This window comes from Anabrus simplex, chromosome 9 (genome assembly GCF_040414725.1).
Source record: "Anabrus simplex isolate iqAnaSimp1 chromosome 9, ASM4041472v1, whole genome shotgun sequence".
Lineage (NCBI taxonomy): Eukaryota > Metazoa > Arthropoda > Insecta > Orthoptera > Tettigoniidae > Anabrus > Anabrus simplex.
The window spans coordinates 8,552,114-8,574,048 of record NC_090273.1 but is presented as its reverse complement, the minus strand read 5'-3'; the positions used below and the strand labels follow the sequence as shown (position 1 = coordinate 8,574,048).

General features: G+C 41.7%; 1 protein-coding gene across 2 annotated transcripts in view; it reads left to right on the top strand.

Moving 5' to 3' along the window:
• LOC136881073 (ATP-binding cassette sub-family G member 1) overlaps positions 1 to 21,935 on the top strand; it is a 106,940-nt gene that overhangs the window by 50,990 nt on the left and 34,015 nt on the right. Inside the window, exons 2-3 of one of the 2 annotated variants that reach the window (XM_067153685.2) lie at positions 4,610 to 4,727; positions 16,000 to 16,189. In XM_067153685.2, the coding sequence (XP_067009786.1) occupies positions 4,610 to 4,727; positions 16,000 to 16,189 (308 nt within the window). The remainder of the gene's footprint in view (positions 1 to 4,609; positions 4,728 to 15,999; positions 16,190 to 21,935) is intronic. The other variant, XM_067153686.2, reaches the window with a different exon arrangement.

Genomic DNA, 21,935 nt, shown 5'->3' with positions numbered 1-21,935 from the left:
TGGAAGGAAGTGTTATAAACTACATTACGAATGAATCAGTTATTATGTACGGGTGTTCATAAAACTATTGAAGAGGGCAGGAAAACAATATGACTGCGACAGGCATATCAAGACGAGCGCAACAGCACGGGTCCACTAATTATTATTATTATTATTATTATTATTATTATTATTATTATTATTATTATTATCCTGTAACACGATTCTCAGGTAGTTCTAAAATCTGGCGATCCCCAGTTCTCATTCTTTCCGAGCTGTGTGTGGCCGCAGCGCCTGCTATAGCCAACTACGCGTGACCGTCAAATCGCGGCGATCAAAACACTGCTATTCTGCAACAGTTAAAACGCTGATGCAGGCCACTTTCAAAACGGACTCTGCGCAGATCGGGCGTATTGCAGGTTGAAGAAATTCGTAAAGAAAACATCCGCGAATAGCAACGTTGGTGCACTTACCCCACATTATCAAAACGCCTTTCTATTTTTATTATTACAATTTACGTTTTTCACTTCACACAGACACAGATACGTCTTATGGCGACGATGGGATAGGAAAGGCCTAGGAGTGGGTTGGAAACGGACGTGCCCTTAATCAAGGTACAGCCCCAGTATTTGCCTGGTGTGAAAATCGGAAACCACAGAAAACTGTCGTCAGGGCTGGCGACAGTGGAGCTCGAACCCACCATCTCCCGAATGCAGGCTGACATCTGCGTGACCCAAATCGCGCAACCACTTGCTTGGTGGACAGTTATTATGTTTGGTAAACTTAGAATACCGTCATGACGGACGACAGATACAGTGACTCACATAATTATTCGGACATGTTAGTAATTATAGCCTTTGTTACACACTGTCCCTATATTTCAGAGAAAATATTGTACACGCAAACTAGTTTCAGACAGAACCCAGTTTGACAGATTCAACACGGCGTTGAAATGTGTAATTTTAGTTAACAGAAAAGAACCAGTGACCCTGGAAACTCAGAACGCAGTTAACGTGCTTCAACAAAATTATTCGAACACAAGTCAGTTGCCATGCAGAGGTCGTGTACAGAAGATCCACGGACAGTATGAACGTAAGCATTCAATGAGAGAGTACTGTATACAATTTAAGAGAAAATGGGCCGATGAGGAAGAGAGAGCACAATCGAACAGCGGCAGCTAGTAATTTTTCCACCATATCAAAGGTAAAACTTGTCGTCAAATTGCTGAAATGTTACAAATGATATTATCACAAGATTCCGGGAGGAAGATAGGATTGAACATCTACTGCATACGGGATGTCCAAGAACTTTCTCTGTGAGAGAAGAGAGTTATATCACCAGAAAGATAAAAAAGGAACCCAAGTAAAGTGCTCCAAAACTCGTTACGCAGATTGCCGCAGACACCGGAAAGAAAGTGCATCCCTAAACAATACGGAGAGTACTCAGAAGAGGTAACTTACACGGTCGTATTGCAAGATGGAAGCCCTTCATAAATCAAATAAATCGAAGAAAGAGAATGCTGTTTGCCAAAGAGCATGTTAGAGAGGACAATGAGTGGTGGAATGGCGTTATATTTGCTGATGAGAGTAGATTTAACATATTTCAGTCTGATGAGAGGATAACAGTTTGGCGGCGTCCTAATACTGAGCTACAAGAGAAAAATCTGAAAGCAACTGTGAAGGATGGCGGTGGGCATGTAGTAGTGTGGGGGTGCATGTCGACGAATGGAGTTGGTGAACTGGTTTTTATTGAAGGTAAAATCGACCACTTTCGATACCTTAGAATACAGAGGGACAATATGAAAAAGATTGCCGAAACAATTGTGATTGGTGAACATTTTAAGTTTTATCAAGATAACGACCCAAAGCATATGACCTGGAATGTAAGGATGTGGTTATTGTTTAATTGCCCAAAAGTGCTTCATCCTTCCCCTTAATCACCGGACTTGAATGCGATTGAGAACCTTTGGGACAAACTTGATAAAGAAATAAGAAAAACAACAATCACATCCAGAGAACAGCTGATAAACCGACTTCAAGAAGAGTGGCAGAAGATATCTCCTGATTACACCCGGAAATTAGTGGAGAGCATACCAAATCGACTCAGGGAAGTAATTAAAATGAAAGGAAAGACAACCAGGCGCTTAACCGTTGGATCATAAGTAAAAAGGAAGGTGTCCGAATAATTTTGTGAAATATTGGTTTTGGTTTTATTTTGCTTTTAATTATTATATTTTCATTGACAGTGTTAATTAGAAGAACGATGGACGTTTAGTTTTTATATTTCTTACATAAACTTGTATTCAATTTATATCAGTGATTTATTACTACTGAAATCACTAATACAAAGGAAAATGTAATAAATCATGTCTGTCCGAATAATTATGCGAGTCACTGTATAATGCGGACGCTGTTACTTCCTCCTCTAGATTGCAACGCTTGTAGTTGTTTAAGCCGCCGTAAAAAACGCCCGTGTAGACCGAAAGGAAAGCTTCCATCCTATACAGTAGCAAGGGAAAATTTGACACCGGCGTTTAAACGGCTCGTGGAGAATGGGCCTTAGAGTCTGACTGCATGGTTAGCTGGTTCGAATCCCGTTGCTGAAAAAAAAAGTCATCAGAATGCTGGCCGGCAGGGTAGATGAGATGATATACAATTTATAATCTCTACATTGCGTGCCAAAGCTTGGATTTAATTCCAAACCTTTTCGTAGTGCTCATATTGAGTGAGCGCATATGACGCTCTTCATAGCGCTTCGTCCGTCGGATGGAGATGTTAATCCTTGTGGTCATGATTATTGTTTTAAGAGGAAGTACAACTCGACAACCACCCTCCATTAACACTAACCAAAGAGAGAAAATGGAAGAGATCCGACATTTCGAAAAATGAAGCCATTGGCCAGAGATAGACAAGACCCACGAAAGACGTGAAAATGAAAGACTCCCTAGGCCCCGGGAAGGTAATACCGTCGGGGTTGGAAAAGAATAAGAGTTGACCAAGTGAAGTCGGATACGATAGATGAAAGTAAGGAGCCTGCACAAGTAAGTGGAAGCAATGCCAGGACTCAGCTAAGGGCCTCATGGTCGCATTCCCAAGGCCCATCTTAGTCGCCTCTTATAACAGGCAAACGATACCACCCCCACCCACCAATTGAAATTGCCGCTGCATCTTATTGCGAGCAGACATGACTGAGCGGTGTGTTGTGTATCAACAGCTGGCTCTCCGGGAGCGAACGACCTCCCGTGTTCAACTTCCAAGGTCGCCTGCGCTGTGACGTCACAGTGACGAAGAGAGTACAAAAGAGGAAAACGTTAGGTCTAAGTGTGGTGCGAAGTTCCTTAACCTGGATGTATTTATTTAGGGCATGGCTTTTAATGCCTGGAGTGTCCAACGACCTGCATGTGTAAGCACTATGAGTAATCCTACACACTTAAGATTACAAATAATTACTTCAAATATTTAAATTTTCTTTGTCATAGTAGCAAATGCCAAGAAAAATACATTCTTCAAGATTTCTAGCCAGGATATAGACTATAAATAAATTAATGGCAGTCCCAAAAATGTTTTAGAAGATACCCTTTTTAGAACGCCCCTCCCCAGTAGTTATTTCACGTGATCACTTCATGTTCATGACATATTGATCTGTTATAAAAACCACAGAATGTACTTCTGGTTTAGCAGTTTTCCTCAAACCCACAGTGTCGCTGAATTGGAGTGCTGACTGGAACTTCCTTCCCTAGCTGCTCTGCAAATGCTGCCTTGATACTTCATGAGATTATTTCGATCAGGGATCGTTTCTCCGTCCGTGGAAAATCATCTCTTGTTTCGCTCATACCAGGAAGATGTAGCCACTTACGCTGCTGAATACTTTCATCTCTCAAATGTATGGCTTTAAGTACTTTCTGGCGGAGCATCACCAGTGCAATTGTCCCATCATCATACGTTTTCATCTGTAGGCAGAAACTCCTCTGAACCATCTTAATTGATATCCAGTTCTATATCTTAACCGTCCTCGTCACTGATAGTATCATATTCAAATTATTCTGCCAATAACTCGCTTATCTCAGCGCCACAGAGTTTTCTTCTTCACTATATGCAGTCAGTGTTTTGTTCAAAACCATTAATATGACGTAAACAACATTTAACTCGAAGAGATTATGTAAGTGTAAAGTCAAGATGTTAACTGTGCGAACTGACAATGGTCACAGTGGCACTGACTACTGCTACCACGAAGATGTGGCTGTTCCTCCATACAAACAGTATCCGATCAGTATGGCTGCAGGAGAAGACCGGTATTGCGATAACGATGAACTTTAGGAGCGCCCATTCTCTTGTTTACGAACTCAGAAACACAATTTGGATCAATAAATGATTACTCTCTCCCCAGTTCGAGGCGATCCGAGACTGGAGGATGTTCTGTACCTGCGGCAGATAAAGATATTTTACATTAACACCTGCGTACTTACAGTGATCCCCATGACTTACCACCTGCCTTTTCATCCGTTATCGAGATCTTTTTGCACTTGCTCACAATTCTGTCACTTGAAGGTTCACTCATTGTTGTAGCATTCCATCTATGAACTTAATTCTCAAGGAATGCAACTCGTTCTCATGTACACTGTTTGTTTCAGAGTCTCGGAACATCCTACACTCCGTAAGCGGGGAGTTTCAGTCCGGGGAGTTGGCCGCCATTATGGGTCCTTCTGGGGCCGGCAAGTCTTCTCTCATGAACATTCTGGCCGGATACACGTAAGTAATACTGCTCAGTTGGATCCTCAAATAACATGTCAGGACACATTCCTCACGCTGTGTTAGAACTCATTTTCTACAACTATGGAAAACACACATGAACAGCAAACCAGCTGTGAGCTTGCATCCGGGAGATAGTGGGTTCGAACTCCACTGTCGGCAACCCTGAAGAAGGTTTTCCGTGGTTTCCCATTTTCAAAAAAGGCCAATGCTCTGGCTGTACCTTAATTAAGACCACGACTGCTTCCTTCCCATCGTCGCCGTAACACCTGTCTGTGTCGGAGCGACATAAACCAAATTTGAAAAAAATGTAAATCTTTGTTACATGAAATGTTCAAAGTGCCCTCCGTTAGCACTGATACGGGCACGAAGTTCTTTGTCACTGCCACGGGGGTTTCATGAATAATAATAATAATAATAATAATAATAATAATAATAATAATAATAATAATAATAATAATAATAATAATAATAAAACTTCTAAAATTTTCCCAAACTGCGAGATCATCGGTACGAACTGCCGGGCAATGTGGATTTGGCCCTGTTTTACGACAGGATGCCGTTCCTGACGCCAACCCAGTGTGGAGGGGTGTAATCTGTGGTGTCTGGTTTTGCCTGTATGAAGAGGGTGTTGGTAGAAACACAAACAGCCGGTCCCTGAGCTAGAAGAATTAATCAGACAAGATTAAAATCCCAAACCCGGCCGGAAATCGAACCCGAGACCCTTTCAACCGAAGGTATCTCAACGCTAACCATTCAGCCAAGCAGTCGGAATAATAATAATAATAATAATAATAATAATAATAATAATAATAATAATAATAATAATAATAATAATAATTTACGTCTCACTAACTACTTTTACGGTTTTCGGAGACGCCAATGTGCCGGAAGTTTGTTCACAAGAGCTATTTTACGTGCCAGTAAATCTACCGACACGGGGCTGGCGTATTTGAGCACCGGACTGACCCAGGATCGAACCAGCTAACTTGGGCTCAGAAAGCTGTGAGCCGCTCAGCCCGGCCCATTAAACAAACTACTCATTTCTACTTTATATGCCCCCTAATATCAATGTAGTAATAATCAAACAAGTTTCTGCTTTTTCTTCGTCAAGTTAAGTTGGAGATATTGCAAACTCTGAGTTTTGCCGATGACAGTTTGAGTCTACAGAGGACCTGGATAAATTGATCTCGGAGAAGTACAGAATGAAAACGATCCGTAAAACCAAAACAAAAGTTATGGAATGCAGTAGAATAAAATTAGACAATGCAGGAAATATTAGACTACGAAATGAAGTCTTAAAGGAAGTAGAAGTAACTAACGATGGCAGAAGTACGGAAGGCGTTTCTTAACAAAAGAAATGTGTTTATTTCAAACAGCGATATAGAGTACAAATTAGAAATATGTTTCGTCCGGTGCGTGGTATTGCATGAAAGTAGAACATGGACAATAATTAGTTCAGAAAGAGAATAGAAGCATTTGAAATGCGGTGTTACAGAAGAATGCTGAAGGTGACTTGGGCAAATCGGATGAATGAAGCGATATTGAATCGAATTGGGGAGAAGACAACGATTTGCAGAAAACTGACCAAGAGAAACAGAATCACAGGGCACACCTATGGACTAACGATCCACAGAGAAAAATTTGCAAAATAATGGGGCAAGTTTTTCACTAAATTCGGGAGTATTTTACACCCAAGCGACCCCTAAAATACAGAGCGGTAAGGGGTGGTAGAATCTAATTTTGTCCCCCAGAAGAAATATCTTTTCTAAGTTTCAAAGGTTTAGCAAGAATGGACAGAGTAATAAATGAGAGAGTTCGGGAGATGGTAAATGAGGTATTCCTAGAGGAAAAGATAGAAAAATCAAGGCTGCAGTGGTGTGGACATGTTAAGAGAATGGGAGGAGAAAGGATACCAAGAAAGGTGTTAGAAATGGAGTTGAAGGGGAAGAGACCTAGAAGAAGACTGAGGGACAGATGACTGAAAGAAGAGAAGTGGTGGATGGAGAGGCTTATGTTCCAAGCAGACCCAGCCTGTGCTTGGAAACTGCTCCAAATGATGATGATGATAATGATGACCAACAGGTGAAATAAGTTTGATTTTATTGAGTAGTGTAGCCATCACTCACTCTGGTTGTATCTTTTCTATAAGCTGTGTTAGTCTTCGTTTCAATGTCATAAGAACCGGGCGAGTTGGCCGTGCGGTTAGGGCCGCGCAGCTGTGAGCTTGCATCCAGGAGATAGTGGGTTCGAGCCCCACTGTCGAGAGCCCTGAAGAAGGTTTTCCGTGGTTTCCCATTTTCACACCAGGCAAATACTGAGAATGTGCCTTAATTAAGGCCACGGCCGCTTCCTTCCCACTCCTAGGCCATTCCTATCCCATCGTCGCCTTAAGACCAATCTGTGTCGGTGCGACTTAAAAAAAAAGCAATAAGAATGAAGAGTCAGTCCGTACATTCGTTATTTGTCGCAATTTTTAAAGGATTGATGGTAGCTTACACGATGCGAAGACTTCCATAATTTTGAAACTTGTGCCTGTTTTTAAATAGAATAAAGGCGAAAACTGATTATCTGCTTTTCAGTATTAAGGTAGAGAGGAGCTGATAACCTCGAGAAGAGTGGCTCTCAAGCAGAAAGAAGCGAACTTGGTCGCTGTGTGTCCACTGACTGCGAGATTGTTGCTCCAATGCGATCCTCGAATGTAATGTCCTTAGACCTGCACAATACACATGTGTGTGCCACTTGGAGTCTTGGCTGTTTTGTGACCACTCTCAGCTATTTTCTTTGGTTTACCTATGGTTTTAACTGTGTTGTTTCTGAAAATAATCAACTTCTATGAACAAATCAACAGAAGCGAATACGTTCCAAAGTCATTTTTTGTTTAAATGTGAACGCTTTTGTGTAAAGTTTCTAGCGACACCGAAATTTGTTTGTGCATATAACTTCACTCATCGAGTGTATTCTAAACTTAGTCTTTACTCCTCATTCCAAGTAGCCTCCTGTCATTGTTCCCACCTGTTTGTGCGAGCATTCATTCACACCGCCTTCGTGTCTGCCCCTTCCTCCTTATGAATACGATATCATCAGTCCACCCAGCAAAGTTAGACATGTAAAGATAGTTTCTTACTCAGTGCGAGGTCATTGTACTTGCTCTTGGTTCACTTGTTTCACTTAGTATACTACCATCCTGGGAGAGTGCGTATGTCCAATCCTGGTCCAGTTTCTCTATGAAGTCAGATGAATCTTCGTAGCGAATGTTTACGACCGGATGCCCTTCCTGACGTCAACCTCCCCCAAAAGATATCCGCTTCTCTGCTATCTCGTGGAGTTAAATGGAACGTCAAAATTGACATACAGGCAGCGTAGATGGCGTCAAATCAAAGTGCCTGCATATGGTAGTAGTAGCATGAACAACGAAAACGAAATGTTACAGCCTTGTGTAACTCGTCTAATAAATTATTTTGAACCAAGAAGTCATTCTACTGCGGCCTGGTTGGCAGCCTCAGTACGGTAGGGAATGAATGAAGACACACGCAGGTATCGTGGTCGGCACATCCTGTGTCAGTCCAGGCGTGAGAATGGCGAGGAACATCTTAGTGCAGCTGCACTGGAACTACCTGTCGCTGAAGGTCACCTGCACTCTGATGTCACTCGTTAACAATCATCGATAAGAAGTGATAAAGACAATAGGATGCAGTGACGTGCGCGTTGAGATTATTCCCACAGTTTAGGCTCTTCATCATTCCAAATTGTAATATTACAAGTTTTTTCTACAATTCAATAGGCAGTTACGTTTACTTTTCCTAGTTCTAGAGTATCATGGAAAAACACGTTAGCTACACTGGGGAATCATGGATTAGGCATAGTTTATTGCAGGCAGTGTTAACAGTGAGAAGTGATGGTAGAATGGCTTCTTGGTTCAAAGTATTTACAGGAGTCAGTCAAGGCAGAAATGTTTCATTTACATTCTTCATAGTACCGTACGTATTGTATCACTTACTGGAGTCCAGGAAGGCGTTCAGTTGGGTAGAAATATAGTAAGCAATTTGCCCTGATCTTAATAGCAAAGTGCACTCCTACTACTCGTATGTTGTATCTTGGACGCTGAAAAGGGAGCAGGGACTACGATATGAAAATTAGCAATTTCAAGACTAAGATGACATTTGGGCAGAAACGTAGGGAATTCAAAACTGGAACAGGTGTATCATTTCAAGTATTTGGAGTGTGTATTCTCTCGTAAGTGAAATAGCATCAAGGTGTAACAAAGCTAACGCAGCGAGCTTGCAGTTGCCATCAATGGCATTCTGTAAGAAAAACGGATAGCCTAGTCTGTTTACAAACCGTCTTTGTTTTTCGGCTGTGTAAGCTGGGTGACCTCAGCAGATCATCTTCATAAATTACAAGTAATAAATATGAACGTCTCGAGAATGACGCGCAGTATAAACAGTTCGAACTCGGGATGAGGAGACAACATGCTAAGTTAGGAATAAGCTCGATGGTTGAAGTTGTAGGTTCGGCTTAAAATGGCTTCGGTAGTGGGGTCGAGATTTAAATTCAGAAACCAAGACCGTTCGCGTGCAAATAGTTGCTCGGTTATCAAAAAATGTAACTTTTCGTACGACAAGAGAAATGTTGAGAGCTATCGTACTCCAGTCGTCGAACACTTGCAACAATGGTCGACATGTCTCATGTTAGGGTCCCTGATTTCAGAGGGAAAATAGGAACACATTTAGTACCACAATAAATCAGTAGATGAAAATGAAAATCCACAGCCTTTCCAGTCATTCGCCCGGGTCAGGAATGGATGAATGAATGAATGAATGAATCCCCCATCTAGCGGCGAGGATAGGAATTGTGCCGGCTGCCGAAGCCTGTCACACTCCTGGGGCAATGATTAATGGATGACAGATGAAATGAAACGATACTGGAGTGTTGCTCGAATGAAAGATGACAGGGAAAACCGGAGTACCCGGAGAAAAACCTGTCCCGTTTCCGCTTTGTCCAGCACAAATCTCACATGGAGTGACCGGGATTTGAACCATCGAACCCAGCGGTGAGAGGCCAGCGCGCTGCCGCCTGATCCACGGAGGCTATGAATCAGTAGATGAAAATTGCATTAACTGTTGTTTAGTTACCTTCTTTGCGACATAATGCTTAGTACATACTGTTAAGAAAATGATTTGGGCTGTGGATATTCGATAGTGTTCTCAAGAATGTATGAAGTAATCGGGGAGTGGAGAGTACACCCCAGCCGTCCTGTTTACGAGTTATGCCTGTGTGGAGGAGATTCTGTCTTAAATTCCCGTATCATCTAATCATTACGAGCTCGATGGTGTCTCTTCTTCCTCCATTGCCAAAATAACATAAGACTCTCTCATTGATTCCGAAAATACGCTCTTCAATAGCCGAACTTGCGACATGTGTTAGCACTTGTTTTACATCCCTCGTAGCATGTCTTCACAGGGAGTTCTGAGTTCTACCCACGCCCCGATTAACTCGCACATTTTTTGGAAAACTCTGTAATAAACAAATTAATATTTTTCACTCGAGCGTGCACTTTCCAACGCTATTGTATTAGGGGGCTGAGGTGCGAATCGCAAAACTCACGTGGCGTCAGGAAGAAGCCTCTTGGCTAGCTCCAGCGACCCACAAAGCTAATACAGTGCGTTGTATAGAGTCCCACACATTGCACAAGTTGAGATTTCTTAAAGTATTGCAGTACACTATACACACTAATGACACCATACAACGAATTGCTTCTGAACTGCAAGTTTTCCAATATTGAATTCCGAAGAGAGAATGATGCCATGACAATTCTGTTCAAACTTATAAATAGTATAATAGATAACTCTGAATTCTTGGCTCTTTTAACTTTTCATGTTTCTAGATGAACGTTAGAAGTCACTTAATATTTCACACTGAGAAAGTTAGAACATCTGCTCAAGCAAATTCTCCTCTTTACAGACAGAACAGTGCAGTACGTTGAAACGACTCACCGGACTTCAGCTCATCATTCAAAGCCTTCATAATAGAGTTGTGAGCTTCTAAGAATACAAATTTGTAAATGACTGCGCATTCCTCCACATTTGTGTAATAAGGTGTAGAATATAATGTATATAGATCATTGTATATACGTCCTATGTTCTTATTATATTAATTCATCTTATAATGTTTGTATATTCAATTGTAAGACATATTCGTAATCATTAGCATTACCAGTTTAGTATATTAATATATTTTTGATATTAATATAATGATGTAAAGCCAAAGTGACGCCCTGTATTGTGAAATAAATAAATAAATAAATAAATAAATAAATAAATAAAATAATTAAATAAATAAATAAATAAATAAATACAGAACATCAAACACTCTCCAGTCACTAACAGAATACGTCCGGGAGGAGGTGTGAAATGGACTCAGGAGCGAAAAGACATTCACAGTGCAAGAATGAAGGAGTACTGGTCAAAGAAGAAAGCTGCTAGAGATAAGAACCACGTGGTCCATAGCAGGCCCAAGCGGAACTAAATAAATAAATAAATAAATAAATAAATAAATAAATAAATAAATAAATAAATAAATAAATAAGTGTTATAAGCTAAAGAAAGATTTGTGTCTTATAAAAATTACAACAACTTTGATCGTAATTGAAGTAAGTATAGACTACAACTCAACTCATATTTTTTAGATCAGCTGTACATCTGGCGAGATGTAGTGTGAGCTAGAACACTGACCTGTCTCAGTCTGACGCTTGGCTTTGACGATATAAAAATGACAGAGGTATGAGCGATGTTAGCAATGCAATTTCTTATGAAGTCAGTCTTAAGTAAAACTTTCGTTCAGAGGGTCGGTTGGTGCATGCATTACAGTGGGCTCGGCAATATAATTTGTAGCTCAGTGGTGAAAGCGACGGAAAACTACCTCACTTCTCATTTCCCTAGTGATGTCCAGAGTGTCTATGACAGCTGACGGCGGACCTGTTGGGGGTTTCACTCAGCTTTCAGGCTGAATACTCAACACACATAAAGGCTAAGTGTAACTGTGAGGAACTAGCACCATGAATCTCACTCATCCTTATTTTGAGCGAATGTACGTTGAAGTGATCAACAGTACAAACGTGTCTTGTGAAAGTGAGGTTTTCCTTCATGTAATAAGCGATCCCTGAAGGACAAAACAAGAAATTTCCGCACTGTTCCAACTAAAACGTACGCCTGGCAGACACTTCTGTGTCATAGTACATCCTATCAGTAACGATGATTCAGTTATCCATAGTCGGAAACTCATGGAGCATGGCGGAAATGTGATAAGTTACTGTCACGAGTCGCTGGCTGCGGGAATTCTACACTTTCCAGCTGCTTTGTTTCAGGTGGCCTAGCGGGCTTCCTCGGTGCGCTTGCACTCACTAGTACACAAAGACTTCGGTGCAGCTGCACTTAAACACGAGTCACGGGTACATGTGTACCGGGACTGTGCCACTTCGATCCGCAGCGCTGCTGTCATTACACCTCACCTGGTGAATTACTCACCTAGAATGACGTCTTCAGTCACGGAAACTTAAAGGAACTGGAATTCCATACCTCTCACGACATTTCGTAGAAGGCCCTCCTTTAGTTCGTCACACCTTACATCCACAGTTCTTATTTCCAACGTACAAAAGAATGCAGTGCGGGGTTGGATCGTTCAGATGGTACAGCCCTGTGATATATCAAGATGCTCAAAGTCTCGTGTTAGTAGGTTTACTGGCACGTAAAATAACCCCCGTGAGACAAAATTCAACACAGGTTTCTCCAAAAATAATAAAAGTTGTTATTATTGAACCAACGTGTTGTAAGGCTAATGTAGTGAGCTTGCAGTTCCGACCAACGGTATTATGTAAGAAAATCTGCTCTGGAACGAAACTATGTTTACATCAGTCTGTTCCCTGACCGACATTGCTGTACGGGAATGAAAGCTGGGTGTACTCACAAGTTAGAAGAGACATGAAAGTAGCGAGAACGATTGCTGCAGCAAGCGGGTGGGAACAATAGCAGGAATGAGGAGATAGAGTCTAAGATAGGAATGAACTGATGGATGAAGCGGTACGCATAAACCGGCTTTAGTGGTCAGTTCATGTGAGGCGAATGGAGAAGGATAGCTTACGTAAAAGAATAATGAAATTTCCCACAGAGGGTAAGACAAGTTAAGCAGACCAAAACGACTACGTTTAGACTCTGTTTTTGAGGATTTATTGATAAGAGGTGTGAAACTAAACGAGGCCACAGGATTGTGGAGGCACTTAGTTAATTCACAGAGCATTGCAGACAGAACCAAACTATAAAGAAGATGAGGACTGTTTTCCCTTGGCGGTATAGAGTGCAATGGACCTGTCTGGCCGACTTAATCGTGGGCGGACTTTTTGGAACAAGACCATTGAGAATCTCGATTTTCTTGGCCGGTCCGCTGCCCTTCGTATCAAAGTGTTCCTCAGTCTCACGAGGCTGGGTAGCCGGGAATGGAATCCTGGACTCCGAGTAGGACGTAGCCTCGCTACCCGTACATCATCAAGTTCTGCAACGAATAATTCTATACCGATTGCTTCTTGAACAACGGTTTCTCCTCATGCGATATGAACCTTTTCATGACGCGAAAGTTGGCAACCCCAGATTACAAAAGTATCGTACCGAGTCTTCAAAATAATCAATATAATCGAACGGTTAGAAAACATTTATAGGGAAGAGAAACAGTTTATTTCAAAAATTACGTTTCCAGAAGGTAACCATGTTTTAATTTCATCGACTGCGAATATTAACGTATTCAAGCTCTGAGCAGCGTTTCTCCCCGGTGTGACAGCACGGTAGGATAACTGACGAAACTGAGGCTTTACAACTAGCGTCTGGATCACTAGTCAGCGTATTGGTCTTCGGTTTTAAAGACCAAGAGTTCGACTCCCGGTCAGGCCGGAGACTTTTACTGCGTACAATTAATCCCTCTCGCTCGGGGACAGGGTGTATCTGTTCTTAATAATGCACACTTCTTCATCTACAGCAGCACACCTACCGCCACAGAAATATGTAGTACATTCCAAATTCGTAGGTATTTCGGATGTCTGCTGTGGGCAGACTTGTTGACGTGGAAACATGCTACTTCATTTTTATGCCAACCTACTGTACCAAACTTACCTCGCAACCTTGTGCAGGAGACGATTGTCAAACCAGCTCAGCTTACAGCGTTCGCAATTTATTCTTAAAATGAAAAGGCACTGCTCATGTGGAGTGAGAGCATATGGTGTTGTGATGGTGATTCGTCCGTCGGATGGCGACGCTAACCCCTTATTGCTGTCCGACAGAAGTAGGCTATGTGCCGGCACCGGGTTTCACCCTGTCCCTTCTGCTATCATATATCACGTCACTCATTTGATCTCATTAATTCCTCTGATGAGATGGACGTCAGGAAGGGCATCCAGTCGGAAAACTCGCTACGAAGATTCATCTCACTTGACACCAGACTCCGCAGAGAAACGGGACAAGGGTTCGACACATTATAAGCAGGTAAGGGTTTTTGCAGATGATGTTATACTCTATAAATAAGTTACATGATCGTGAACTTGTACCTCAGCTATGTTGTGAGACCCTCATGGGGATGACTGTAAGTACATTAACAAGCTTGTAAATAAGGTTACATACAAGGGTATTTAGGAGCTGTAGTAAGGACGCAAAGGAGAGTGGTTAGAGGATGGCTCCAGTGTATGGGACCCACACTAGGATTGTTTGATTACATGACTGGAAATGATCCAAAGGAAAGCAGTACGATTTGCTCGGTGTGATTTCCGAAGAAAACAAAACAAAAAACATGTCTGTCTGTTAGGTCATCAGCCCAGAGGCTGCTTGGATCCTCAAATAGCACCATCAAAGGCTATGCAGTTATAGGGAAACCGCAAAAACCAATGGCAGCACCAAAATGAGGCGTACTAGGCAAGATGAGGAGTGAGGTAGTTTGTTACTGCTTTCCTCACTGGACCAGAAGGTGCTACTGCAGCAAGACTGATCCTATGAGCAGCACCTTTCATAACACTCAGACACTAGTTGTGCTCCAAATGTCATTACTCAACACCACCCATACCTCCAGCAGCTTCCATATTGTCACAGCCGTGGATGAGACTGGGACTTCGGTGGAAGCTACACTTTGCTCTGGCCTATGCCAAGAAACGGATACAAAAATACTGCATCCATCAAGAAATGGCAATAGGCGGGAAAACAACAACAACAACAACAACAACATAGTGTTCCGAAAATGTTACAAACTTTGGGGTCGGGAGACTTGGGAGTAAGGAGGCGAGCTGCTCGACTAAGCGATATGGTGTGTAATCACATCAGCCAATATGATGATAAAGGTGCAGTTTAAGAGGATAAATTTGGGCAAATATTATTTTATATGAAGAGTAATTAGGGATTGGAATAATTCACCGAGGGTGATGTTCGATAAATTATTTTAGAAAATACAATTAATAGGGAATCAAGTAACTGGGCGACAACCCTGAATGCTGACTGGTTTCCCTTCCTTGGAGATATTTTGGGGTTAAATGAAGTTTGAAGGTAACGGGTTTCGCGAACAGTAAGTTCACAACATATGCATATGGCCAGTTGTCCCACACACATCCCCTTGACCATTCCATTCGTATACATTCCTTGTTAAGTGGGTCCAACTACATAATAATTCTGAGCAGTCAGTGGCATATATTTTCTTGCTCTCTCGATAAAAATTAATTCACTTTACTGTATCTTTTTTTTTTTTTTTGGTCCAACAACTTGCTGTGGCCAGTAACAAGAAGTTAATAATCACTTTTTGTAGAATGAACAAAAAGACTTTCACTTAGCAATTTTAGCACAAAACTGAATTATATCTTTTGTGTCATATTTGCACGTTTGGGTGGCAAATTTGGGTATTTACAAGCATATACACAATTTCAGGTATAAGAATGGTCCATACGCGTAGATAATAATGGCATGTGGCCTCCGTAGATGTCTGGTGCATGTCTATTGCTATCGTATTTCCAGAGTTTTTAGGTAATAGAAATAAGAGCCCTAGTAATGACAAAAAATATAATAAGGGGCAGGGGGATGAAGAATCCTAGGTGTAGCACTTCCCGAAGTGAGCTGGTAAAGAAAATAATTGAGTCAGTGAGTCTCAAAGAAATGTTCAAAGACAGAAGTAATGACTAGTACATGTGGCTGAGATGGTAATTCACTTCCTAGACAATATGCAACATAATGACGAACGAGTTGTTCTTTTGCAGGACGCGAGGTGTCACTGGTGCAGTGTGCACTAACGGCGAACTACGAGATCCACAACTGTTCCGACAGCAGTCCTGCTACATCATGCAGGACGACCAACTCCAGCCTTTCCTCACAGTACAAGAGGCCATGAACATTGCTGCCAACCTTAAACTTGGCTCTCAATACACACAGAAATTCAAGGCAGAAAGGGTGGGTATTTCCCGTAATAATATGTTACGTTTATACACACATTCATATATTACCGGGGTCGGACTTGGGAGTACGCAAAGGTCGCCAAAACTACTTCTTAGTCTCAGCCTTTTCCCACGTCTCCTAGTAATGTATTATAGCTGTTCTATGCTGTTTCAATATTATCCTAATCATTTATGATTGTATATTGTGGCAGGTTATCGGAGTCCTTAAAACTTAAATTAACGAGCTCGATAGCTGTAAGTGCGGCCAGTATCCAGTATTCACGAGATAGTGGATTCGAATACCACTGTCGGCATCCCTAAAGATGGTTTTCCGTGGTTTCCCATTTTCACACCAGGCAAATGTAGGGGCTGTACCTAATGAAGGCCACGGCCGATTCCTTCCTACTCCTAACCCTTTCCTGTACCATCGTCGCCATAAGACCTATCTGTATCGATGCGACGTAAAGCAACTTGTAAAAAGAATACCGCATAGACAGGAAGCGTGTTTCACTATCCACTAAATTTATTGAACTAATTTAAAGTCAATTACAAGTTCTCTCGTATGACTTTTTCACTCGACACAGACTTTCTTTACTCACACACTGATCACACGGCTCCTTACAGCGCAGTGTAGTTCGTCTGACCGACTTGTGATTGAGTCATTCTCGCCGGGTTCGCAGCACAAGATTCCGGTAGGGTTCTGGGCGCAACAGTTGGCCGACTCGCTGCTGCCCCGTCCACACTGTCGCCGCTGCGCCGCAATATTCTTGTCCCTCGCTGGCACACACTCCGCCTTCATTGTTACAATATAAATGAATTGATTCGTCAGCTTTTCCCAGGTATTTCTGGGCCGCTAGAACGTCACGGCTCATTTTGGCTGTTGGTTTAAGACCAAGAGGTGGCTGGTCCCAACGTGCGGGAGGTAATTTACCACCGTATTAGCTCACTGACTTTGACTGTGTATCCGCCGTTGACGAGTTAGTTATTACAGTGTACATAAGCAGTAACGCCATCTATTGGCAGCATAAGACACACTACAAGAACAGTCATTGTAATGCTATTGTTGTACGCTAGTGCATTTAGTTTTTCTTCCTGCTGTGCGATATCAGGGTATCCGCTTTCATGGTTCCCTGCTCTCTTATTCTCCTTCACGTCCGCCTTCTCATGCGGGTTGAAGACCAAGCGGTTTTCCGTCTATAAAACAATCACAACGACGACCATCATCAGCAGTTAATTCGTTACCATAATGACTGACCAATGTCAGCAGAATGTTCGGACTTAGTACTAAAAATCTAAATTCGTGAATCTCTTTTCACAGCTCGTATGATAAAAATGTATATGACATAAATTATCGGAATTTGTAGAATTTTTAATAATAATAATGTTATTTGTTTTACGTCCCACTAACTACTCTTTTACGGTTTTCGGAGATGTAGAATTTTTCAGTCGTCAATCAATCAATCAATCAATCAATCAATCAATCAATCAATCAATCAATCAATCAATCAATCAATCAATCAATCAATCAATCAATCAATCAATCAATCAATCCAATACTGATCTGCATTTAGGACAGTCGCTCAGGTGGCAGATTCCCCATCCTCTTGGTGAAACAACCGGACGTTTCACCATAATACCATTGTCCGCTGTACTACTCTATACCATCATCCACAAATAGCCTTGAACTAATACCGTATGAGGCAAAACAGCACCGTCACGTGCCACATACTGATCATATCGTTTCTGGAGATTATTGATGAACAAAGGACACGAAAAATGGCGGTATCTTCTCGCAGAAATCGTATTTATAGGCGGATCTTCTGTATTGAAAACTGATTCTCTCAACATCCCTCATGTGTAGGCATCTGGGCCCGCGAGATTCCGGAAGTGGTGGTGATTGCTTTAAGAGGAAGTACAACTAGGCAACCATCCTCTATTAACACTAATCAGAGAGAAAAATTGAATAGGTCTGACACTTCGAAAAATGGAAGGTATCAGCCAAAGAAAGACAGGGCCACGAAGGGCGTGAAAATCAAAGACTCCCTAGTCCTCTATACGTAATACCGTAGGGGTCAGGAGCAATACCCGGACTCAGCTAAGGGCCGCGTGGTAGCCAACCCACGCTTCCAAGTCAAGAGTCCGTGGGATCCCTTTTAGTCGCCTCTTACGACAGGCAGGCGGCGAGAAAAAGTTGACTAACGCTGCTCGAAAATGGTCTGTTGATATGGCAACGATAACAGAGATGCCACATTTAAGGAAGCTATCGCCACGTGGGTTGGTGGCTGTTATGATATTATTCGGAGTGGTATTGTGTTAGCTGTGTTAGTTGGTGCTGGTTTATGTAATTATTAACGTGTTTGTTTCCTGAATATTATTTTCGTTGTTAATTGGTTTCTTTTTTTTAAAGTTAACTGGTGGCTATATAGTTGTATAGTTCTATTCCCTATTTAACATGTACATTTGTTGAGGTTATTGCCAGTTTAGTGATTATGAAATCTCATATTTATCGGCAATGACGTGTTCTGCCTTAAATGCTGGAATTATTAGCACGAGCTTAGGAAAGGGTTCAAGTTTATTGAAATGCATTAGGCCAACATATTTGATTAAATATTCAGCCTGTATGAAAGGGCGATATGCCACAGATAGAGGTAACTATGACTACGCAGCGTACTTCGTACCTACTTATTGCTTTCGCCGCTCAAATGTCGAACTCCAACTCTCGTGGGCCCAACTATAAAACTTGCCACAAGAATATTGTCAACTTGTTTATCTTCTGATATTAGGAAGGTTATGAGTTTTATATTAAGCGTCATTGTTCAGTTTAAAATTCTTCAAGGGCTACAGTCAAAAAGTGGACGTGGTCAAAAAATGCAATTCTTATTTTTTCTATTAAAATATTCAGTGGAGGTTCCTGAACAAAACGGTGTGAAGGTAACAGAAGTGTGTCAACTGAAACCTGTTTACATTTAATTTTAATATACCGTACGGAGTATTAGTTGATGACTGCATTTCATTCATATTTTGCAGTAGAGTTTTACATCAAAAGTTCACTGAGAGGAGAATATTTTGTGCAGAAACTTGGTAAACTGTTCTTTGTACAGGTAACACTTATTTTCATACGTTGGCTGCACTATCATAATAGTACCCAATTGTTGATACGCGCGCGCGCTGTGTGTTTAAATCACCACCGTGTCAATATATCGGATCCTATATAGGCCTACCTGAGACGGCTATGACTCCGCCTAAAGGTTATTCAATAAAAGGACATTTAGGAGTAATAAATGCAAGAAAGTAGACACAGAAAACTTCGATTAATGTGCTAATTAATAAAAAGAACTTTATTGTAGTGAATGTAGTCCATGGCCAAAGTATGACATGCACAAAATTTCATAATAATAATTTCTAGTCCGCCTCTGAGGTGTGGTTCTGTATGAGTTGCGCCGAGTATAATTTGCGCCGTGGAGATTCCCTGTCGGGAGTAGAAGTGGTTTGACAGCTGTCTTAAGCATCTGCTACCTGCGCTGCACCGCAGGGGGTTATTTCCAAGTTCAAGGAATGTCTGTGAATATCTGTAGTACTGAGATTTTGAAATTAATATATAAAAATATCATTCACTCTATCTTTTTTTTTTTTTTTTTTTTGCTAGTTGCTTTACGTCGCACCGACACAGATAGGTCTTACGGCGACGATGGGACAGGAAAGGGCTAGGAGTGGGAAGGAAGCGGCCGTGGCCTTAATTAAGGTACAGCCCCAGCATTTGCCTGGTGTGAAGATGGGAAACCACGGAAAACTATTTTCAGGGTTGCCGACAGTGGGGTTCGAACCTACTATCTCCCGTATACTGGATACTGGCCGCACTTAAGCGACTGCAGCTATCGAGCTCAGTATTCACTCTATCAATGTTGGTTTCTTGCATATTTAGAAAACCTGCATCGTATTTATATCAGTGGGTGAAATGTGTATAACTACGTAGTTTGTCTTTCAGTCTTATGAAGAATATCCACAGCCTGTTTGTAGCTAACTGATAGGGTCAGGAATAGAATGAATGAAGGATGAAATACCGCTAAAGGAAGAAAATACTGCCGAATGCGAGATCTGACGTGCTTTTGCGGACACAGATTAATGGATGGCAAATGGAATGTAGCGAATTTGTTGAATAAAGAATGACCAGTGAAAACAGAAAAAAACTGTCTCACCCTACGTTTCCCCGACATGCACCCCTTATGAAGTGATAGGGCTCAAGAATGAACCATAGTCACTAACAAAGAAAGGAAATTGTGTGCCCTGGCGAGGCCTGTCGCATTTCTCTGGGTATGAAAGATTAATAAATGACAAATGAAATTGTTTCAAACAGTGATGCTGATATAAATATGAAGAAATCAGAAATAATATTTTGAACGCCAGCTTTGTCCAGCATAAACGCTATCTAAAGTTATCGTAGATTTAACCCCCGGAGCAGGGGAAGCCTACGTTCCATCAGCGTCATGAAGAAGCTTTTTTAATCTTAACAATAACTGAAATTTACAGTTTTCCGTCGCAAATGTTCATTCTATCAGGGTTGTTCCATTATGTCTTATTGAGACGATCTCCGTTGAACTTAAAACAGCCGCTTAAGTATTATTTGAATGATTCGACATTATTTAACAAACCAAGTCTAGCAATACAGAAAGCGGCCATTCGGCCTTGTCATCCTTACGAAAACTAATGCCTATATACATGATTTAAATTTTCGGTAGGCCTATAACCTTGTCAGTGTTATAAACCTAATATTTACATTGCATATTTAGAAAGTAAGCACCGTTGAATGAACGGTTCAGTACTAAATGTCTAATCCAGTTGGAGGATATAAGACATGTTTCTGATGAATTTCTTTACATTACCGCTTTCCAAATAGACCTCCGTTGCTCTCAAGATCCTTTGGTCTAATTGCACGTAACTTCTTTTTCTTCTTTTGCCCTCAAGATGAAGTTCATTCCTGGCAATCTTAAAATTCGAGCTTTCTGCTTCGGATTTGAGACACAAAATGAGATCTTTAACTCGTGGGTGCAGTCTCCCTAGAATACTGTTAATTTTGTGGAGCCACCCTTCAACAGCATTTGTTGTTCTGTGGCGTCTTCCGTGGCAGTTCCAGATTGCTTGTGGTACATTATGATTTTCAAGCCATTCTTCCACAAAATAGTCCAAAAAACTGGACAAGTTTAGGATTCTGTGGCGCTTCTTCGTGGATATACCAGCCCTCTTCCACATCTTCAGGCTTCAAGAAGGCAAGAGCCCCTCACTTCCGAATTGTCAGCCTCACTTCTTGACATTCTTTGTAGAGTTTTGTCAGTCCGATTTCCTGTACCTTTCTCCAAATACACTGGTCTAATTGCACGTAACTTCTTTTCCCTGTGGAATTCCCAAACAAGACCTCTAGTTCCTAGAATGATTAATGACCACGGCGCAAGTTATACTGATTTTAACACGGCGCAACTTATACTCGGCGCAACTCATACGACACCCTGTGGTGTAGTGGTTAGCGTGCTTAGCTGCAACCCCCCCCCCCCCCACCACCACCACCACCACCACCACCTCCAGAGGCCCGGGTTCAATTCAGGGCTCTGCCACGAAATTTGAAAAGTCGTACGAGGGCTGGAACGGGATCCACTCAGCCTCGGGAGGTCAAGTGAGTAGAGGTGGGTTCGATTCCCACCTCAGCCATCTTCGACACTTCTCCTCCAGGCAAATGCTGGGATGGTACCTAACTTAAGGCCACGGCCGCT